The 18,313-nt window shown below is 38.2% G+C and overlaps 1 protein-coding gene across 6 annotated transcripts in view; it reads left to right on the top strand.

Annotated features, from left to right (window-relative positions):
• The first annotated feature begins 3,193 nt into the window (after nt 1–3,193).
• LOC124884169 (von Willebrand factor A domain-containing protein 5A-like) overlaps nt 3,194–18,313 on the top strand; it is a 31,871-nt gene continuing 16,751 nt past the window's right edge. For 3 of the 6 annotated variants that reach the window (XM_047391897.1, XM_047391896.1, XM_047391892.1), the window contains exon 1: nt 3,194–3,270. In XM_047391897.1, the coding sequence (XP_047247853.1) occupies nt 3,267–3,270 (4 nt within the window). In that variant the 5' untranslated portion in view covers nt 3,194–3,266. Of the gene's footprint in view, nt 3,271–5,514; nt 5,670–12,048; nt 12,190–18,313 lie in introns of those variants that run through there. The other 3 variants (XM_047391894.1, XM_047391895.1, XM_047391893.1) reach the window with 3 other exon arrangements.

Here is an 18,313-nt window from a genome sequence, read left to right as displayed (position 1 = left end):
GTTGTGATTATTAATCTGAGAATATTATTTAATATTAATATTTTATCAAATAATATTTCGGTCTGTTAAGGGTTGTCCTGTGAATACCAGCCCAGTAAGGCGATGGTATTAGGACAAAATAGAAAGGTGTGAGACGAGCTCAGCCTCCCTGGTAAGGCCTACGCCAGGGTATTGGAGAGGAGAGCCCGACCGATAGTCGAACCTCGGCTTCAGGAGGAACAGTGTGGTTTTCGTCCCAGCCGTGGAACACTGGACCAGCTCTATACCCTCTACAGGGTGCTCGAGGGTTCATGGGAGTTTGCCCAACCGGTTCACATGTGTTTTGTGGACCTGGAGAAGGCATTCGACTGTGTCCCTCGTGATGCCCTGTGGGGGGTGCTCCAGGAGTATGGAATTGGGGGCCCTTTATTAGGGGCCATCCGGTCCCTGTACGAGCGGAGCAGGAATTTGGTCCGCATTGCCGGCACTAAGTCGGACCTGTTCCCAGTGCATGTTGGACTCCGGCAGGGCTGCCCTTTGTCGCCGGTCCTGTTCATAACTTTTATGGACAGGATTTCTAGACGCAGCCAAGGGCCGGAGGGGGTCTGGTTTGGGGACCAGTGGATTTCGTCTCTTCTTTTTGAGGATGACGTGGTCCTGCTGGCCCCCTCTAGCCAAGACCTACAGCATGCGCTGTGGCGGTTCGCAGCCGAGTGTGAAGCGGCTGGGATGAGGATCAGCTCCTCCAAGTCCGAGGCCATGGTACTCGACCGGAAAAGGGTGGCTTGTCCTCTTCAGGTTGGAGGGGAGTTCCTGCCTCAAGTGGAGGAGTTTAAGTATCTCGGGGTCTTGTTCTTGTGTTCACACAACAAAAAAGATTTAAATAATAAATAGTCATAAAGCATCCTTAACATATATTGACACCCCTGATAAACAATATCACATACAATAAGTAGCAGCAGAAACACAAAGTTTATATTCAGTGACCAAAAACAACTCTCAAATCATAAATTATTTGTTTTGTAAGGTACTTATGGGCATACATTATACAACCTCCTTTTGGTAATTCGACAGCATTTGCTCTTCTATAACGTCTTTGTTGTGATTATTAATCTGAGAATATTATTTAATATTAATATTTTATCAAATAATATTTCGGTCTGTTAAGGGTTGTCCTGTGAATACCAGCCCAGTAAGGCGATGGTATTAGGACAAAATAGAAAGGTGTGAGACGAGCTCTGACATTATTGAACAGCAAAACTCTACACACATGGAATGAATTCACACAATTTCTTAAAATACAAGAATTTATGAACAAAAATAAGTCAACTCAAAGTCAAACATATTTCAATTAACAAACTCTTTACTATGCTAAAACAATCCAACTAAACTACCAAGCAGAATTAAAGAATAGGGAAGACTAATGGGCTATGTACAATATAAACAAGTTGATTAAAGATGATTGAAAATCATGACCAAAGGAGTGATGCAACATTACCAAGCAATGTTTATGTTTGAGGACCAAGGATTATCTTGAAGAATCTGGAAGTGAAGTTAAGTTAGTCTTGGAACTAACTCGGGCAATAATCAGCAAACGTTTAGACAACCATTCACAATGCAAGATCAGATAAAATATTATTTTAATAAAATGTTTTAAAGAATGATTTGCAGAATAAAACTAACCTTCTGGATGACTAATTCTCAACGGAGTCTAATTAGCTGCCTTTATTTATTGAAATAATATTTGAAGAAATATTATTAAGGGAATATTTTGGAAATGAGCCAAATCTTTCTGGAGAAATGGGACTTAATGGTGTTTACTTAGTTATCAAATCTAGTAAATGATGTTTAGGGACACATTATTTACTGGATTGAAAAGTAAACCTTTCTGGGGAAATATTATTTAGCACCAGAATCAAACACGCACCTTTAAAAATACCGTTAATGAAAGGGTTAAATCACCCTTCAAGTAAAGTTTGACTTTACTTAAAAACACACAAACACAGAACACAAACAGGGCACGTGTGCTGCAGATAGCCTGCTAGCACTAAGATAGCCAAGTTTCACACAAACAAAACTTCATAGAATGAAAACGTTCAGATCATTTCATCCTGTTAATCTGCCCAAACCTAACCTCTGACCATGGTGAGAAAATGTTGTCCAAGGGGCAAAGTTTGAAGAGATGTCCACAGTCAACAAGCAGTTAGCTTTCAGCTAACCTCGGTAGCTTCGCGGGGGGTTGAAGGTGCGTTCACTCTGTGAACAAAGGGGTTAGCTCCGGAGCTGTAGCTGGGCAGCCCGTCCTGTCCGCTGACCACACGGGTTAACACGATGATGCGGTCTCTGCTGTCTTCCTTCTAGACAGGGAGACCGTGTCTTTGCAGGGGCTTCTCTCGAACACCATTTGCTTCTGACTTGATAAAGCACTATACAAGTATCACTATCACAGTGGTGGAAACTAGGTTGATAAAGGGGTTTTCCTTTGAAGCACCTTGTTCTCTTCTTTTTTATCTGTGTAATTTTTCTTGTTTTGATGAATTAGGTCAACAGTGATGTGTGGGCCTCCATTCTGGCACTGATCTGGCTCCATGGTTTCCAGAAAAATACAAGGGAAGAGTGGACGCTTCTGGCTGCATCATGGGTACTAGCTCAGTAACCACATTAATGAAAGCATCTCTTGGGCTCTGAAGTTTTGTGCAATGTGACTCCAACTTGAAGACCGACATAAAGAAACTCATTCTTGATCATTGTCGTGGGTTCCTTCTAGCTGCCCATGTGGTGGGCCTGGACACCATCAACTTGACTCCAAAAAGTGGAAAAAAATCACAGAGGGCATCTGAAGGTTGAGGTTTTTATTTACACACCTCCCAAAAACTGAAGTGCAGAGTAGCAGAAAAAATGACAAGAAAAACTTGATATATACATGATATTTACAACTCCTTATCTTTCTCTTAGTGCTACCCATCAACATTACCTCTTCTGTAACCAGGCCAGACTGATACCAGCAGAGGCAGAAACTCTTCTTATAAACCCTAAGCCCCTCCCCACAATCAGATCAGCCAACAATTAATCATTTATTTTACTACGCAGAAAAACCAAAACATTAATGACCCCAAAAACAATCAATATTAACTTCTTGCTTTCATTCTGAAGCTCTTGGTTTTCTTTAGTTAAAAATAATCTACCATTAAATTTTCTGGCGGAAGAGTACCGACTTCCTTTATAAACAGGACGAAGCGTTACGCCCACTTTTACTCAAGCTGCCACAGGCACCCGGACAACGCTACATGAGTGAGTACAAACTTATATCATTATGTTTAAATGTGAATGTACGAGAGTGCACCCTTGATCGCCATGGACTACGAGAAGGAAAGATGAATGTGTAAAGCGATCTGGCGGTAGCTGTCATATACTGCGAGGGACATGTAATTGAATGGGTGTGTAGGCACATGCATTGCGATGTGTGGGTGTGAACAGGTGTGTGCGTTCTATCAACGGAAGGGACATAACTGCTCCGTCACATCCATCCTATCCTAACTTAAACCTAAAACACTTGGACCCTCCTACATCCTTCTTTTTCATTTGTCATCTGTAGCAATTATTCCGGTGCTTTGAAATAATCTAAAGTCAGAATTTCACATTTCATTCAATCAGCAGATGTTTCTGAAGAGGTTTTTAATGGCATGGTTTGTTTTTGATAAAGAAACAAGAAATAGTAATGGCTGCAGAGTACAGAGATATTTTCAAAATTAAAATATGGTATATGTCATTCTTTTAACCAAATCAGACCTTTATATATATATAAAAAAAAATGTATCTCTTCTTAAAACTGTTTTGCTGGTTTTAATAGACCATGTCAACATTGTCAGGTGGTAAACCTTTGAGCCCTTTGGAAAATAAACATGTATACATGTCTGTTTTTGCCAATAACTGTAGACAACCATCACACCATGCAAAATATATAATTTATATAGGAATTAATATATCAGAATTTAACTAAATTAGGATCTTACATTTTTTTTTTTTATGATTATTATATTTAAAAGAATTCGGACAAAAAAATTAGGAGCAAGGTGTTTTTTAAATTTTGTTGGAGATTAGGATAATCTTCAGTGATTTGTAGAAAATACAGTTTTGTTGTAGAGTGTGAGCAGCAAGGGATGAGAAGGTAGCCAGCAGACACTGAAGATACACTGAATGTAGTGGGTGGAGACGGAGGCTGGGCAGCAGAGCTGTTGTGCCGATGTGAGTGGTAAATGGATCTTCTGTTTCTAACCTTGCATTTAAAGAAAATCTCATAAAATGTCTAATTTTCAAAAATAGGAGTGATTAATTATTTTCTCTGCAGTTTGTGTTTTAAAACTGCAAATGCACTATAGTACTCTAAGATCTTTGTTGAAGTAAAGAAAGTATGTAGGTCCTTGATTGAAATTCCGGATGTCCTTGATTGTTAAAGTGAAACATATTTATCACATTATGCAAGTTTTAGCCTGCATATTGCTTATGAGCCTTTAATATAAAACTGTCAATGTTCCTAGTGAATGCACTGTAAATATCCAGAACCAAAAAGATACACATAAAAATTTGTCTTTTTATTTCTTAGTATCTGTAGCTTTATTTAAAACAATGAAAGATGAAAAATGCCCATCTTCAGATTCTCTGGAAGTCTGCAACATGTTGACTCTGAAATTGCCCTCTGTCCAAGGATTCAAACTATATATTGTGAAACCAAAAGTAGCTAAACGTTTACAGTATGCGTTTCTTTCTGCCAGTAAAAACCAAAATCCAAACTAACAGCTTTGATTAAGTTATGTTTTTGTTGCTTATATAAAGACTCCATTGATTTGATTGAAAAGATACAGTAGTTGTAAGCCGGCTTTTTATTGATTTTTTTGAGGCTTGTTTAGCTTATTAGGACCACAGTTAACTCTTTCACTATATTATAAGCAGCTTAGCCTATACTGTCAGTGATGCACCCATGATGTAGACAATCAGTAATTTCCACTTTTATAGTGGAATAGAAAAGCAATGAGCTCTTTTCACATAAAACCATACCATCTTTTAAGATACAATGCTGTGCTTAAAATAAAATACATAAATAAATAACAAACAATACATTTTCCACTGTGTAAAGTGCAGTCATAGTCAGATACATCACAATTTTCTTGCTTCTCGATACAGAACAGAGAGGATCTCATTAAAACCTGTCAATAAGAATTTTAGCTTTTCAAACAAAACATGGTTGACTTTAGAAGGACACACTGGAAACAATAAACTAGACTTAGGTTTACATGCTTTTATAAATGTAATAATTAGAAAGCGTTTTCTTATTGCATTTGAATCAGTTGTTGCAGTCATGACGCAGTTACGGAGGAAGAGGTAAAGTCTGATGAAGAATCAGGAAATAAAAACGTAACAGCAGAAAAAAAGTCACTGATGAATTTTAACATACTTTTAAAGTAGACCTAATGAGATTGTATGTAATTAAATACAGCAGCATAATAAAGACATGACTGAGCACTGCTGCCAAGCCTCCGCCCACCCGGCGGATACGGAAATCGAGCGTCCCGGTAAAGGCGTATTTACATGTTGGTAAAAGCTGCCGTCCATCTCCTGTTGCAGTCTGACACTAAACAGAGACGCGCAGTAAATCTGCAACGTACATCGCGTTAGAAAGATCTGTCTCACTGGTAAGCTCTGAGCTTTCCTCGCTTCTTTTCTTTATTTATTGCAGCTGTTCTGACGCACTTGCTAGCATTGGGACCAATACAACCAACAGCTGGGCCCAGGCGTGTTAAGAGATACTAGAGGGTGACACGGGAGTGGATTTTCTCTCCTGTCGCATCCTGCTCCCACAGAAAAATTTCTTGTCCCATCCCTATCCCAGGCCAGCATTAAAAAAAAAATCCTGTCCCGTCCCATTCCTGGTAAATTGACTCCCACTCCCATTCCGCTCCCATTTAGAACGACTCCCACTCCAGTGCCACTCCCATTTTTGTTTTCTTCATTTAGTCTTTTGGGGAAAGACTAAGTCTTTTGAAGGACCAGTTAGGTCCCTGTTGTTAGCTGTAGTAGAAATAATAAGATATCAAACAAGGAAACTATGGAAGCAAATCGTTACCATATTTCAAATGAAAAAGCATTTTCAGAAATGCTTTTTCATTTTAAGAATGTGGCTGCATTGTTTGACTCATAAATGAAATTAGTTATCAATAATCGTATTTGCATTTTAATTTTCTCCTTCAAGACTGCTCATTCTTTCACTTAATTAAAATGAAAAAGAAAAAGACATTTGAGATTTATTTTTAAAAATGTACCCCAGCAAATAGATACCAGAATTCAATTTGAAATGTAAAATTTGAAAATGAAAAAGCATTTCCAGAAATGCTTTTTCATTTTAAGAATGTGGCTGCGTTATTTGACCCATAAATAAAATTAGTAATCAATCATCCTATTTACATTTTCTTCTTCAAGACTGCACATTTTATGCCATAATCAAAAAGAAAACAAAGCAGAAATTGCTTTTTCGTTTTCGTGGTCTGCCCGCAAAGTACTGCCCAGAACTCGAAAACAAAAAAGCATTCCGAGCGGCGGGCGCAGCAGAGTGACGTCAGCAGCCGCTCTTCCTCAGCTCCCTGCTGACCGAGCTACCCATCTTGTTCAGTAGGGGGCGCTGTGCACGTCTGCATTGCATTACATTGCAAACGTGCTGAGAAATTGATTGAATTGCAGCAGGGCCGAGCTCAATTTGTGGCAGTGGCAGGCAGAACTGGTAGTTCCGCCACAGCCTGCCACCGAAGCTGTCATCGGAACTGCCACAGCCTGCCGCAGGGTGGCAGGGGATTCTGCGAGGATGCCAGAAGGTGCCAGACCGGCCGTAAAAGCTTGCCAATGCTGTTGCCGCAGTTTTTGTGGAAGCTGATGCTGATTATCGGCAAATGGGTTGTCATTATTGTTATAGCCTGTTACCTTTACATAATGATTTCATTATTGATTATTATTTAATAAACAGCTTTAGACCCATAACATAAGGTGATTGTATTTACTTGACATGGAAAATAAATAGCATTATGTGTATGTGTGACGTGTTGAAAGGATGACAAAGATTTATTGCACAAACAGCCGGTTTATTATAGAGCACGAGCGGCTATTCTAAATTATCACTCACAGAAAATTATAAATAAATGTTTAAAAACACGCTGGATGTCCCAGGTCATAAGGCTGCCACCGGAACTACCAGTTCTGCCTGCCGCTGTCACAAATTGAGCTCGGCCCTGCTGCAATTCAATCAATTTCTCTGCACGTTTGCAATGTAATGCAATGCAGACGTGCACAGCGGCCCCTACCGAACAAGATGGGTAGCTCGGTCAGCAGGGAGCTGAGGAAGAGCGGCTGCTGACGTCACTCTGCTGCGCCGCCGCTCGGAATGCTTTTTCGTTTTTGAGTTCTGGGCAGTACTTTGCGGGCAGACCACGAAAACGAAAAAGCAATGTCTGCTTTGTTTTCTTTTTGATTATGGCATAAAATGTGCAGTTGTGAAGAAGAAAATGCAAATAGGATGATTGATTACAAATTTTATTTATGGGTCAAATAATGCAGCCACATTCTTAAAATGAAAAAGCATTTCTGGAAATGCTTTTTCATTTTCAAATTTTACATTTCAAATTGAATTTTGGTATCTATTTGCTGGGGTACATTTTTAAAAATAAATCTCAAATGTCTTTTTCATTTTAATTAAGTGAAAGAATGAGCAGTCTTGAAGAAGAAAATTAAAATGCAAATACGATTATTGATAACTAATTTCATTTATGAGTCAAACAATGCAGCCACATTCTTAAAATGAAAAAGCATTTCTGAAAATGCTTTTTCATTTGAAATATGGTAACGATTTGCTTCCATAGGAAACACACCATGCCTATGTTAGCTGAATAAACAAAATGTACATTGTTGTATTTTACTCATTTATTAAGTGATTGTTTCCTTTCAACAATGACATTACTTTTATGTTTCAAGTTGCTGAAAAGAAAGAAAAATGCACTTAGCAAGAGAACTGTACTTGGTGAACAAAAGTGCAAAAAGGCATTACCTTCACAATTTAGAAACTGTACCTCAATGGTTCACAGCCCTGGTCCTCAGGAACCCCTTCCCTGCAAGTTTTAGATGTGTGTCTGCTCCAGCTCACCTGATTCAAATTCTGACATGACCTCCTATACAGGCATCAAGAATGGAGGGTCAAACTGGACAAAATTAATACAATAAAATCATCATAAAATAAATAAATGTTGTGAATGTCCCATAAGTGAAGTAAATGTAACATGAAAGAAATGTAACATTAAATGTGCCATTAAATTAAAGGTACCGTTTATTTATTTAACACATCATTAGAAACAATAAATGTACCATTATATCATGAAATGGACTATTATGCAATTAAATGTCCCACTGAATAATTAAGTATAATTTTAAAGACGACATGACGTAATTAGTGGTACACTTAATATTTAATGATGTATTAAAATAAATTGTACATTTAATGGTACATTAAATTTTTTGCTATTTCACAACATATTTATTTAATATCTTCCCTTGATGAAGCCTTTCTACGGAGCCCGTGAGGGGACATGGGAGAATTGTTTTTCTTTTGCATCCCCACGCAATACTTTTTACGTTCCCACGCAATACTTGTTCGGTAATATTTGCGACTTTCCTGTCAGCTCTATAAGTTTAATAGATAAGTCCTTACTTCTGACTTTACGTTGCAAATCCAATTTTACCACGTCCAGTTCTCCACCTGCGTTTGCTCCCTCCTTTCTGAACACAGGTGGAGAACATCGATCAGAAGCACTGTTGGCTTGTGGGTCATGTAGTCCATTTGACTCGCATTATAGTATATGATTCTTGGAAAAAAAAACTACACAATGGCAGCGTCGAGCCAAGTTTTTTTTTTTTCTTAAAGTTTATAACAACGTCTAAATTTTACATTTCCAAAGACAATTGATCCTAGTTTGTTCTCCCTCCTATTGGTTAGCTCCCGCTCCCGTCTGCTCCCATTAATTTTTTTATCCTGTACCGTCCCAATCACGTGATCTTTACCGATGCCTCTCCCATCCCACGTGACCCGTGGGATTCCTGAAAAAATGTCAGCCTCTAAGTCAGGCCAGGCCCGGGCGGCCGATGTTCTGTCCGAACAGCATACAAATGGATTGGCATACCCAGGGGCGTTTTTAGGGTCTCAAAACATTGGGGGCTTTAGCCCAAATCCAAAAAATTTAGATTTCAATAAGACAATTTATAGGTAATAAAAATAAAAATAATATAGGACATATTGTACCAGTTCTCTGTCTCAGCTGGTTTTAGACTGAATGTAAATTATTGTGAATCAAACAAAAAAAGGTTTGCAATAATTTTACTTTTTATTTTTGTTAGAAGCTGAATGAAGGACAAGGAGAAATAGAGTTTAGGCCTGATAAAAACCATTTTGCTGAAGCAAATAATGACACATTTTGAGGTATTTCAAAAAGAACTTAATCTGAATTTTTGCTGACAAACGTTTTTCTTAAACTCAGTGATGTTTACTATGAGCCAGATAAATGTGCTTCTTTTGTCATCTACATAAATTACCTTTTTTAAATGTTACATTCTCATCAAAGTGTTCCACTCCTGAACCTCCATTGTTTTTATTCTTATATTTCAAAAATGGAAAGTGGAATAAAGTGGATTTTCCTAAATCTTAGTCAAATGGTAAAATCCTAAAACACATTTATTTTATTATGCCAAGAGCTTTCGAAACATTTTAATAAAATTGTTCCATCTTTTATGAACCTGTTCTCTTTTATCGCCCTCTTTTCAGCCCTTCATTCCACTTCTGGAGAAATCTGGCCTGCCAAAAATAATAAATGAAACATTTTTCAACACAGTCTTTTGTTCTGCATGTGAGACATTAGTGCAGTTCTTACTATTAAACACTTTGAGAGGAAAGTGTGTTAAGTTGTGGTGTTTAAAATATAGCATGGAGCCTCATCCTGGACCTTATCAGTACTAATATTACAATTATTAATAACTGTATACATATGGTATGTATGTCTCAACGCCTGAAACGCCTGTCATTTTAGTGTGGGAGGTTTCATGGCTAAATTGGACCAGCCTGGTAGCCAGTCTACATTGATTGCACATTGCACCAGTAAGAGCAGAGTGTGAAGGTTCAATTAGCAGGGTAAGAGCACAGTTTTGCTCAAAATATTGAAATGCACACAACATTATGGGTGACATACCAGAGTTCAAAAGCGGACAAAATGTTGGTGCACGTCTTGCTGGCGCATCTGTGACCAAGACAGCAAGTCTTTGTGATGTATCAAGAGCCACGGTATCCAAGGTAATGTCAGCATACCACCAAGATTGACGAACCACATCCAACAAGATTAATTGTGGACGCAAGAGGAAGCTGTCTGAAAGGGATGTTCGGGTGCTAACCCGGATTGTATCCAAAAAACATAAAACCACGGCTGCCCAAATCACAGCAGAATTAAATGTGCACCTCAACTCTCCTGTTTCCACCAGAACTGTCCATCGGGAGCTCCACAGGGTCAATATACGCGGCCGGGCTGCTATAGCCAAACCTTTGGTCACTCATGCCAATGCCAAACGTTGGTTTCAATGGTGCAAGGAGCGCAAATCTTGGGCTGTGGACAATGTGAAACATGTATTGTTCTCTGATGAGTCCACCTTTACTGTTTTCCTCACATCCGGGAGGGTTACAGTGTGGAGAAGCCCCAAGGAAGCGTACCACCCAGACTGTTGCATGCCCAGAGTCAAGCATGGGGGTGGATCAGTGATGGTTTGGGCTGCCATATCATGGCATTCTCTTGGCCCAATACTTGTGCTAGATGGGCGCGTCACTGCCAAGGACTACCGAACCATTCCTGAGGACCATGTGCATCCAATGGTTCAAACATTGTATCCTGAAGGCGGTGCCGTGTATCAGGATGACAATGCACCAAAACACACAGCAAGACTGGTGAAAGATTGGTTTGATGAACATGAAAGTGAAGTTGAACATCTCCCATGGCCTGCACAGTCACCAGATCTAAATATTATTGAGCCACTTTGGGGTGTTTTGGAGAAGGCAGTCAGGAAACGTTTTCCTCCACCAGTATCACGTAGTGACCTGGCCACTATCCTGCAAGAAGAATGGCTTAAAATCCCTCTGACCACTGTGCAGGACTTGTATGTCATTCCCAAGACAAATTGACGCTGTATTGGCCGTAAAAGGAGGCCCTACACCATACTAATAAGTTATTGTGGTCTAAAACCAGGTGTTTGTTTCATTGTCCAACCCCTGTAGAACTAGACTGGCTGCTGTAATGAGATCCAATTTGTTGATCTGAAGGACCTTTTAATGTGTTCAGCTACGTTAGGTTTAAATGCCTTTATTTTGACTGAAGTAAAGGACCAGATATTTTCATATTATGACACAAATCCGGCTAGAAGCTCACAGAGAAGGTTGCTACTGTTTTCTATCACAGACAGATCATTAAACTTCACCTGTAGCTCAGGTGGAAGTCTCTCATCATGACCCTGAAGTTGCTCATTAGAGTGAACCTCCACCTCGTGTCTTGCTGGGTGAATCAGTGATTAGCTTTAATTTACAATTAACCCATTCCGAGTCAGCATTCAGGTTTTAATGCTATCTTCTTCTGGGTTATACTACTCGGCATCCACCTGTTCCTGAACACACGCCCACCAGGCTCCCCTCTTCGGTTGGCTCCACGGTTGCTCTGAAATGAGCCCTGTTTGAGCCGCTCATTGTAACTTTTCACGTAATAAATGAGGCAGCTCGACCTGGAATAAACTGCTGTTCCGTCTTGGGTTGTGCACGTAGTTGCGATGCCGCGAGTGCGCAAATAACTATTTTTTGTCTTCTCCTTTTAACTCATTGTCAGGTTAGGTGGAGTGGGACGTGATTAGATGGAACACAATTGAAAAAATCTGATTGTTTTTAAATAAAAATGTGAAGTCCAATATCATTTTGTGGCTGCATCTTTTTAAAACTTCTAAATTTCTTCTATCAAGAAGTCCGGGGCTATTCAGTACACGGAAGCCCAGGTCTACCTACGCGCCTGGACATACCTTGCATTAATACGTGCGCATGAGCATTAGCGCATTAGCCTTGTTACTTCGAGCCGTCAAGTCAGCATACGGACGAGAAAAACGGTAAGCACATAATGTTTATGATTATTTTGTAATGTAATTGTAGGGCTTTGTTGTTTGAATTTTACGACGGAGTACTAGGGCCATGCTAAGATATCTGCAGTTTGGGTGAGCTTGACAGGTAACTTTACAAATCAGGATGCCATACAGCTGATAACACTAAGTGTATGCTGGTCTGACAGGGCATGCTTGTTAGACAGATATACAGGTCCTTCTCAAAAAATTAGCATATTGTGATAAAGTTCATTATTTTCCATAATGTCATGATGAAAATTTAACATTCATATATTTTAGATTCATTGCACACTAACTGAAATATTTCAGGTCTTTTATTGTCTTAATACGGATGATTTTGGCATACAGCTCATGAAAACCCAAAATTCCTATCTCACAAAATTAGCATATCATTAAAAGGGTCTCTAAACGAGCTATGAACCTAATCATCTGAATCAACGAGTTAAATCTAAACACCTGCAAAAGATTCCTGAGGCCTTTAAAACTCCCAGCCTGGTTCATCACTCAAAACCCCAATCATGGGTAAGACTGCCGACCTGACTGCTGTCCAGAAGGCCACTATTGACACCCTCAAGCAAGAGGGTAAGACACAGAAAGAAATTTCTGAACGAATAGGCTGTTTCCAGAGTGCTGTATCAAGGCACCTCAGTGGGAAGTTTGTGGGAAGGAAAAAGTGTGGCAGAAAACGCTGCACAACGAGAAGAGTTGACCGGACCCTGAGGAAGATTGTGGAGAAGGGCCGATTCCAGACCTTGGGGGACCTGCGGAACCAGTGGACTGAGTCTGGAGTAGAAACATCCAGAGCCAGGCATGTGCAGGAAATGGGCTACAGGTGCCACATTCCCCAGTCCTGGGCTACAGAGAAGCAGCACTGGACTGTTGCTCAGTGCTCCAAAGTACTTTTTTCGGATGAAAGCAAATTCTGCATGTCATTCAGAAATCAAGGTGCCAGAGTCTGGAGGAAGACTGGGGAGAAGGAAATGCCAAAATGCCAGAAGTCCAGTGTCAAGTACCCACAATCAGTGATGGTCTGGGGTGCCGTGTCAGCTGCTGGTGTTGGTCCACTGTGTTTTATCAAGGGCAGGGTCAATGCAGCTAGCTATCAGGAGATTTTGGAGCACTTCTTGCTTCCATCTGCTGAAAAGCTTTATGGAGATGAAGATTTCATTTTTCAGCACGACCTGGCACCTGCTCACAGTGCCAAAACCACTGGTAAATGGTTTACTGACCATGGTATCACTGTGCTCAATTGGCCTGCCAACTCTCCTGACCTGAACCCCATAGAGAATCTGTGGGATATTGTGAAGAGAACGTTGAGAGACTCAAGACCCAACACTCTGGATGAGCTAAAGGCCGCTATCGAAGCATCCTGGGCCTCCATAAGACCTCAGCAGTGCCACAGGCTGATTGCCTCCATGCCACGCCGCATTGAAGCAGTCATTTCTGCAAAGGATTCCTGACCAAGTATTGAGTGCATAACTGTACATGATTATTTGAAGGTTGACGTTTTTTGTATTAAAAACACTTTTCTTTTTTTGGTTGGATGAAATATGCTAATTTTGTGAGATAGGAATTTTGGGTTTTCATGAGCTGTATGCCAAAATCATCCATATTAAGACAATAAAAGACTTGAAATATTTCAGTTAGTGTGCAATGAATCTAAAATATATGAATGTTAAATTTTCATCATTACATTATAGAAAATAATGAACTTTATCACAATATGCTAATTTTTTGAGAAGGACCTGTAGCTGTCGGTTTGTGTGCGTATGTCGATCTGACAATGTATGCTGACTGGACAGATCACTTGTCCAAATGTTACATCGTGCAAACATTTCTATAGAAGTGTTCAAGCGTGACTGTGCCAAGCCAAGCTCAGGCAGGGGCACATCAGGTTGAACTTTATACATACAGATATAAGTTTTCATGTTATTTCAACTGATTGATTTAATATCCACACATTTACTTTGCTAGTTAGTATCCTGGTATTTTTGTTTTCAAAATGCCTCAAACAATCAAGAACTTGCTCACTTGGAATAAAAGCAAGCTGCTTACATATTGCAACTAAGCCTGGGATGATACGAGATTCACATGGTTTGATAACCTTGACTAATGCCATGGTTTCAGGAAGTTTACACAGAAGTTAACATAATCAAATTGATTTTAGTTAAAGCAACAGTTATCATTTCTGTGCTAAAATAACATTATCACAGTTATATTGTTATTTACCTATGGATAATCAGAATCAAAGTCAGCTTTATTGCCACGTTTGGGACACAAACAAGGAATTTGACTCTGGTAAACTTTGCTTTCAGTGAAGAGTTTTTGTTTTATATAATAATGTAAATGAAAAATATATTTTTAAATGTACATATATACACAATTGAGTTTACAAGAGAATATAATGTGAGATCAGTCCAAATATGCATGACGTTGAACAGCTATCTGTTATTACATTGTGTTGGAGATACTCTGGAACAGCTGTTAAAAGATGTCACTGAAGAAAAAAAAAGAAAAAAAAAAGCTAAAGATATGGTTTAGTTGATCATTATGACAAACTGTTTGGGAACTGTAAAATGGACAAAGAACTGAAAATACAGATAAATGAAGTGGATGTTGAAATGGTACACGATGTCAAATTCCTTGGCATTATTACTGAAGATAAACCGAACTGGAAATCTTAATATGTTCAAAATAATTTATTTCTGTATTGCACACAACTAAATGTGTGTTAGATGAAAAAGCCCTATGCAGTATCTACTGTTCCTTAGTTTTACCAAATTTTAGTTATCGTAGAGAGGTTTGGGTAAACAACTACAAAACATTACGGTTATTTGTCATACTTCAAAAATAGCATTAAGAGTAATTAAGAAGGTTACCTGGATCATACTAAACCACTATTTATACAATCAAAATTATTAAAACTTGTTGACCCTTATGTCCCTTCTCAGTCTTTCTTGAAATCTTTTAAGGTAGATCTTGTTGCATTTTTTGAAGCAAACTAATGACACAATTTCCACCCAGAAAGTTGATGATCAGCTGAGTTCTGAAAGAAGCCAGACTTGTTTTACAGGTCTGACACTTATTTTGTTTTCCCATTGCCACCTTGTCACATTTTTCTAACCAAAGTCTCCACAATGAACAGTCACTGTGTGGTGCGTGAGTAAGAACTGGACAGAATATGAGCAGAAGTGAAAAAATGCAACCAAAGTGGAGAAAAAATCTTTGAAACTCATGCACTTCAACATGTGACACTATTACAAGAACATCTGTCTATTTATAAGGAGATAAAAACAAATAATAGTTGTGTAAAAACTATTTTTATTTTCACTACCTGTTGAAAGAAACACGAGTTGTTTCCCTGACACTTGCTGGCTTCGTAGCTAATGTTAAGTAAGGTCAGTTTTAGCCAGATGTTTGCAATCTGCAACATAATGTTTCTACCTTCTCAGATTTCTTGGACTCCCAGCATTGCATCTGAGTGAATCTTATACTGAACAGGACTGCCAAAGCAAGGTGTTTAGCCTGAAGTAGTTTGACAAGTTTCACTCTGTAAACAGCCTCAGTAGAGTTGGAAAAACTGAGAGAACTTCGTCTTCCAAACCTGACAATAAAAGCGTTAAGAATAATTATGATGTGTTCTAAACTTCAAAAAACAACTTTTCAAAACAATAAAACAGATTACAGTATTGTATTTTCTTATAAAAACACACGAGTCTGGATGCATTGTGCACTTGATAGTGACCTAATTTATTAAAGGGCAGTTTAAAAATTTGTATATATAAAAAACATGTATTAAAATATTACAACTACTGATAATAATAATAATTTTCATGGTAACATTTAAGCTGTTGGCTTCACTGTTGGTAAGATAACTCACACCTGTAATATTACTTTTTACATATTTTAACACATTTTAACAAAACATTGGTAATAATGTTAACCATGATCAATTAGCTCACAACAATCATATTCTACTTTGTGATATCAGTACATGTCTATTGAGCGTAACTGAGTCAGAGATGTCATTATTGTGCCATAATTAATAAATTTTTTTGGAGAATTAGTAATGAACCTAAATCACGACTAATAATTGTAATTAACAAAAAACAGCCACAATATGATTTTATGCAATTGCCCATTTTTATTTCTTAAAGTAGAGCAGAATAAATAAATTACGTTAAGAAAGCATTGAGATTTGGAAAGGTTTAGCGGCTTTTATGTTTTTCATTAGGTCTGCATGCATTTCTGGGATTGGCACCAATAACACATTTATGTAAAATAAAAAAGCCAAGTTTCACCCCCTCTGCAAATGTATGATGGTAGCCTTACTGTTCTCTTTGTCGGCTGTCGCTTTAGTGGTATAGTTTAAAATTGAACCACAAGCGTCCCCTTGTGGACCAATAAAACAACATGTCGTGCAAAGCATTAACAATTTTGACAACCAGCGTTCCAGACATGTCCTCATTATCACTGCATAGAAAAGATACAAATGAGTGCAAATGAATAACAAACTACACCAAAGATGAAAAGTGTCAGGCTTACTGCTTTTAATGTTCCTAAATACATCCTTCAGAAGAAAGCAAAGGAGTTGGTCCTTATAGATGAAGATTCATATTATTTCCATGTCTTCCAGTGAGTCTGATTCTCAGTTTGAAAGGCAAAAGTGCAGATTTGTTGTTGATAGTGAATCTCTCATTCTTGTTTTATTCTATTTGTAGTTGAGAAGAGTTTCTCTGCAGGAATCCAAATGATTATTGTAGTAATAATACCTCAAAATGTTCTGTTTTGCATCTGATCTCTTGGATGAAAACTTAATGTGTCTGAGATGGTCATATCAAACCTCTTGATTGGGTTCAGCAGAAATGTGAGTACACCGCATATTGCTGCTGTAGGCAGTAATAAGCAGCAGTTTGCCTTAGTCAATGTATGATTTCTTAAACCTGCAGTTCAACTCACGGGTGTGGCTTTTGAAACCCTTTTAAAAAAAACTTCAGAATCATATTTCAAAATTGGATAAAGAGAACTGGATATTTCCAATATGTTACTGCTGTGCCTTCTCTATGTGTCCCCTATGAGAAATGTCCTGTTGGCACACATCACGACAACATGAAAGTCCACTTCGGCATTCTCTCATTTAATGGAGCATTACCAGCCTCTCATTGCATTTAGTCAAGGATGATCACATGCATGACTTTGTCTGTGTGCCACCAGTTCAATGAGTGCAAGAGCTCGAGGCTTGCCATTGTAGTGTTTTGAACAAGGCGGTCCCAAAGTACTTTCAGTCTCTAATTCTCTTGCAAATGAATACATTTTCTGTTCAAACACAAAAAAATATCTACAACATTTGCAGAAAATGCCAACTATTGCTGTGCTGTATTCAGCTCACTTAAGACCATTTTACCACCTCAAAGAAAAACAGCATTTTCCTTTTTAAATGACAGGAATGTAGTCTCACTGATCTCCCTTTCCTTCAATTGGTTTGGCAAATTTGAAATTTGTGGCTTTAAGAGATATACAGACTGGGCTTTTCTTGTCTAAATCTCACATCCAGTTTAGTATAAGGTGCATCAAAGCATATGTTTCAGTGTAGATTAAAGTGCAAGATAAATAATAATAAAGAGTAAAAAATATAGAAATAATAACAATTAAAAAGTAAAAATGTGTTTTGCCAATGTCAGTGTTGTTGTTACCAGTCTATTCCAAAGCTAGAGTAATTGAAGGAAATATTAGCTTGAGCTCATACAGTACAGTTTGTTTTCTATTTTCTAAAAAGAAGAACAAAACAAAAAAATGTCAAGAATGTGCTAGATTGTTCAGAGAGGCACCCCCAAACTTATAGCCTTCAAATTTTTTTTGGCAATTGTTCAGTTTTATTTTGTTTAATTTGTTATTTTGTGACTTACATGATTGGGAAAAAGCATTATTAAGCTATTTGATCGGATGGCTTAATTTTGATCCGTATTACCTATTTGTATAAAATAATTCTTTGTATATGTAAAAATACACTTTTAAGTACATAAAAACTTTTTTTTTCCTGTTTAATTTTAAACAGCTTCTATATGTTTGTTAGTGACATCAGGCAGTGTAGCATCCTAAATTTTAAAATGTT

Source organism: Girardinichthys multiradiatus, chromosome 18 (assembly GCF_021462225.1).
Source record: "Girardinichthys multiradiatus isolate DD_20200921_A chromosome 18, DD_fGirMul_XY1, whole genome shotgun sequence".
NCBI classification, from domain to species: Eukaryota; Metazoa; Chordata; class Actinopteri; order Cyprinodontiformes; family Goodeidae; genus Girardinichthys; species Girardinichthys multiradiatus.
Note: the sequence above shows the minus strand (reverse complement) of the source record. Positions and strands in the feature narration are given on the sequence as shown.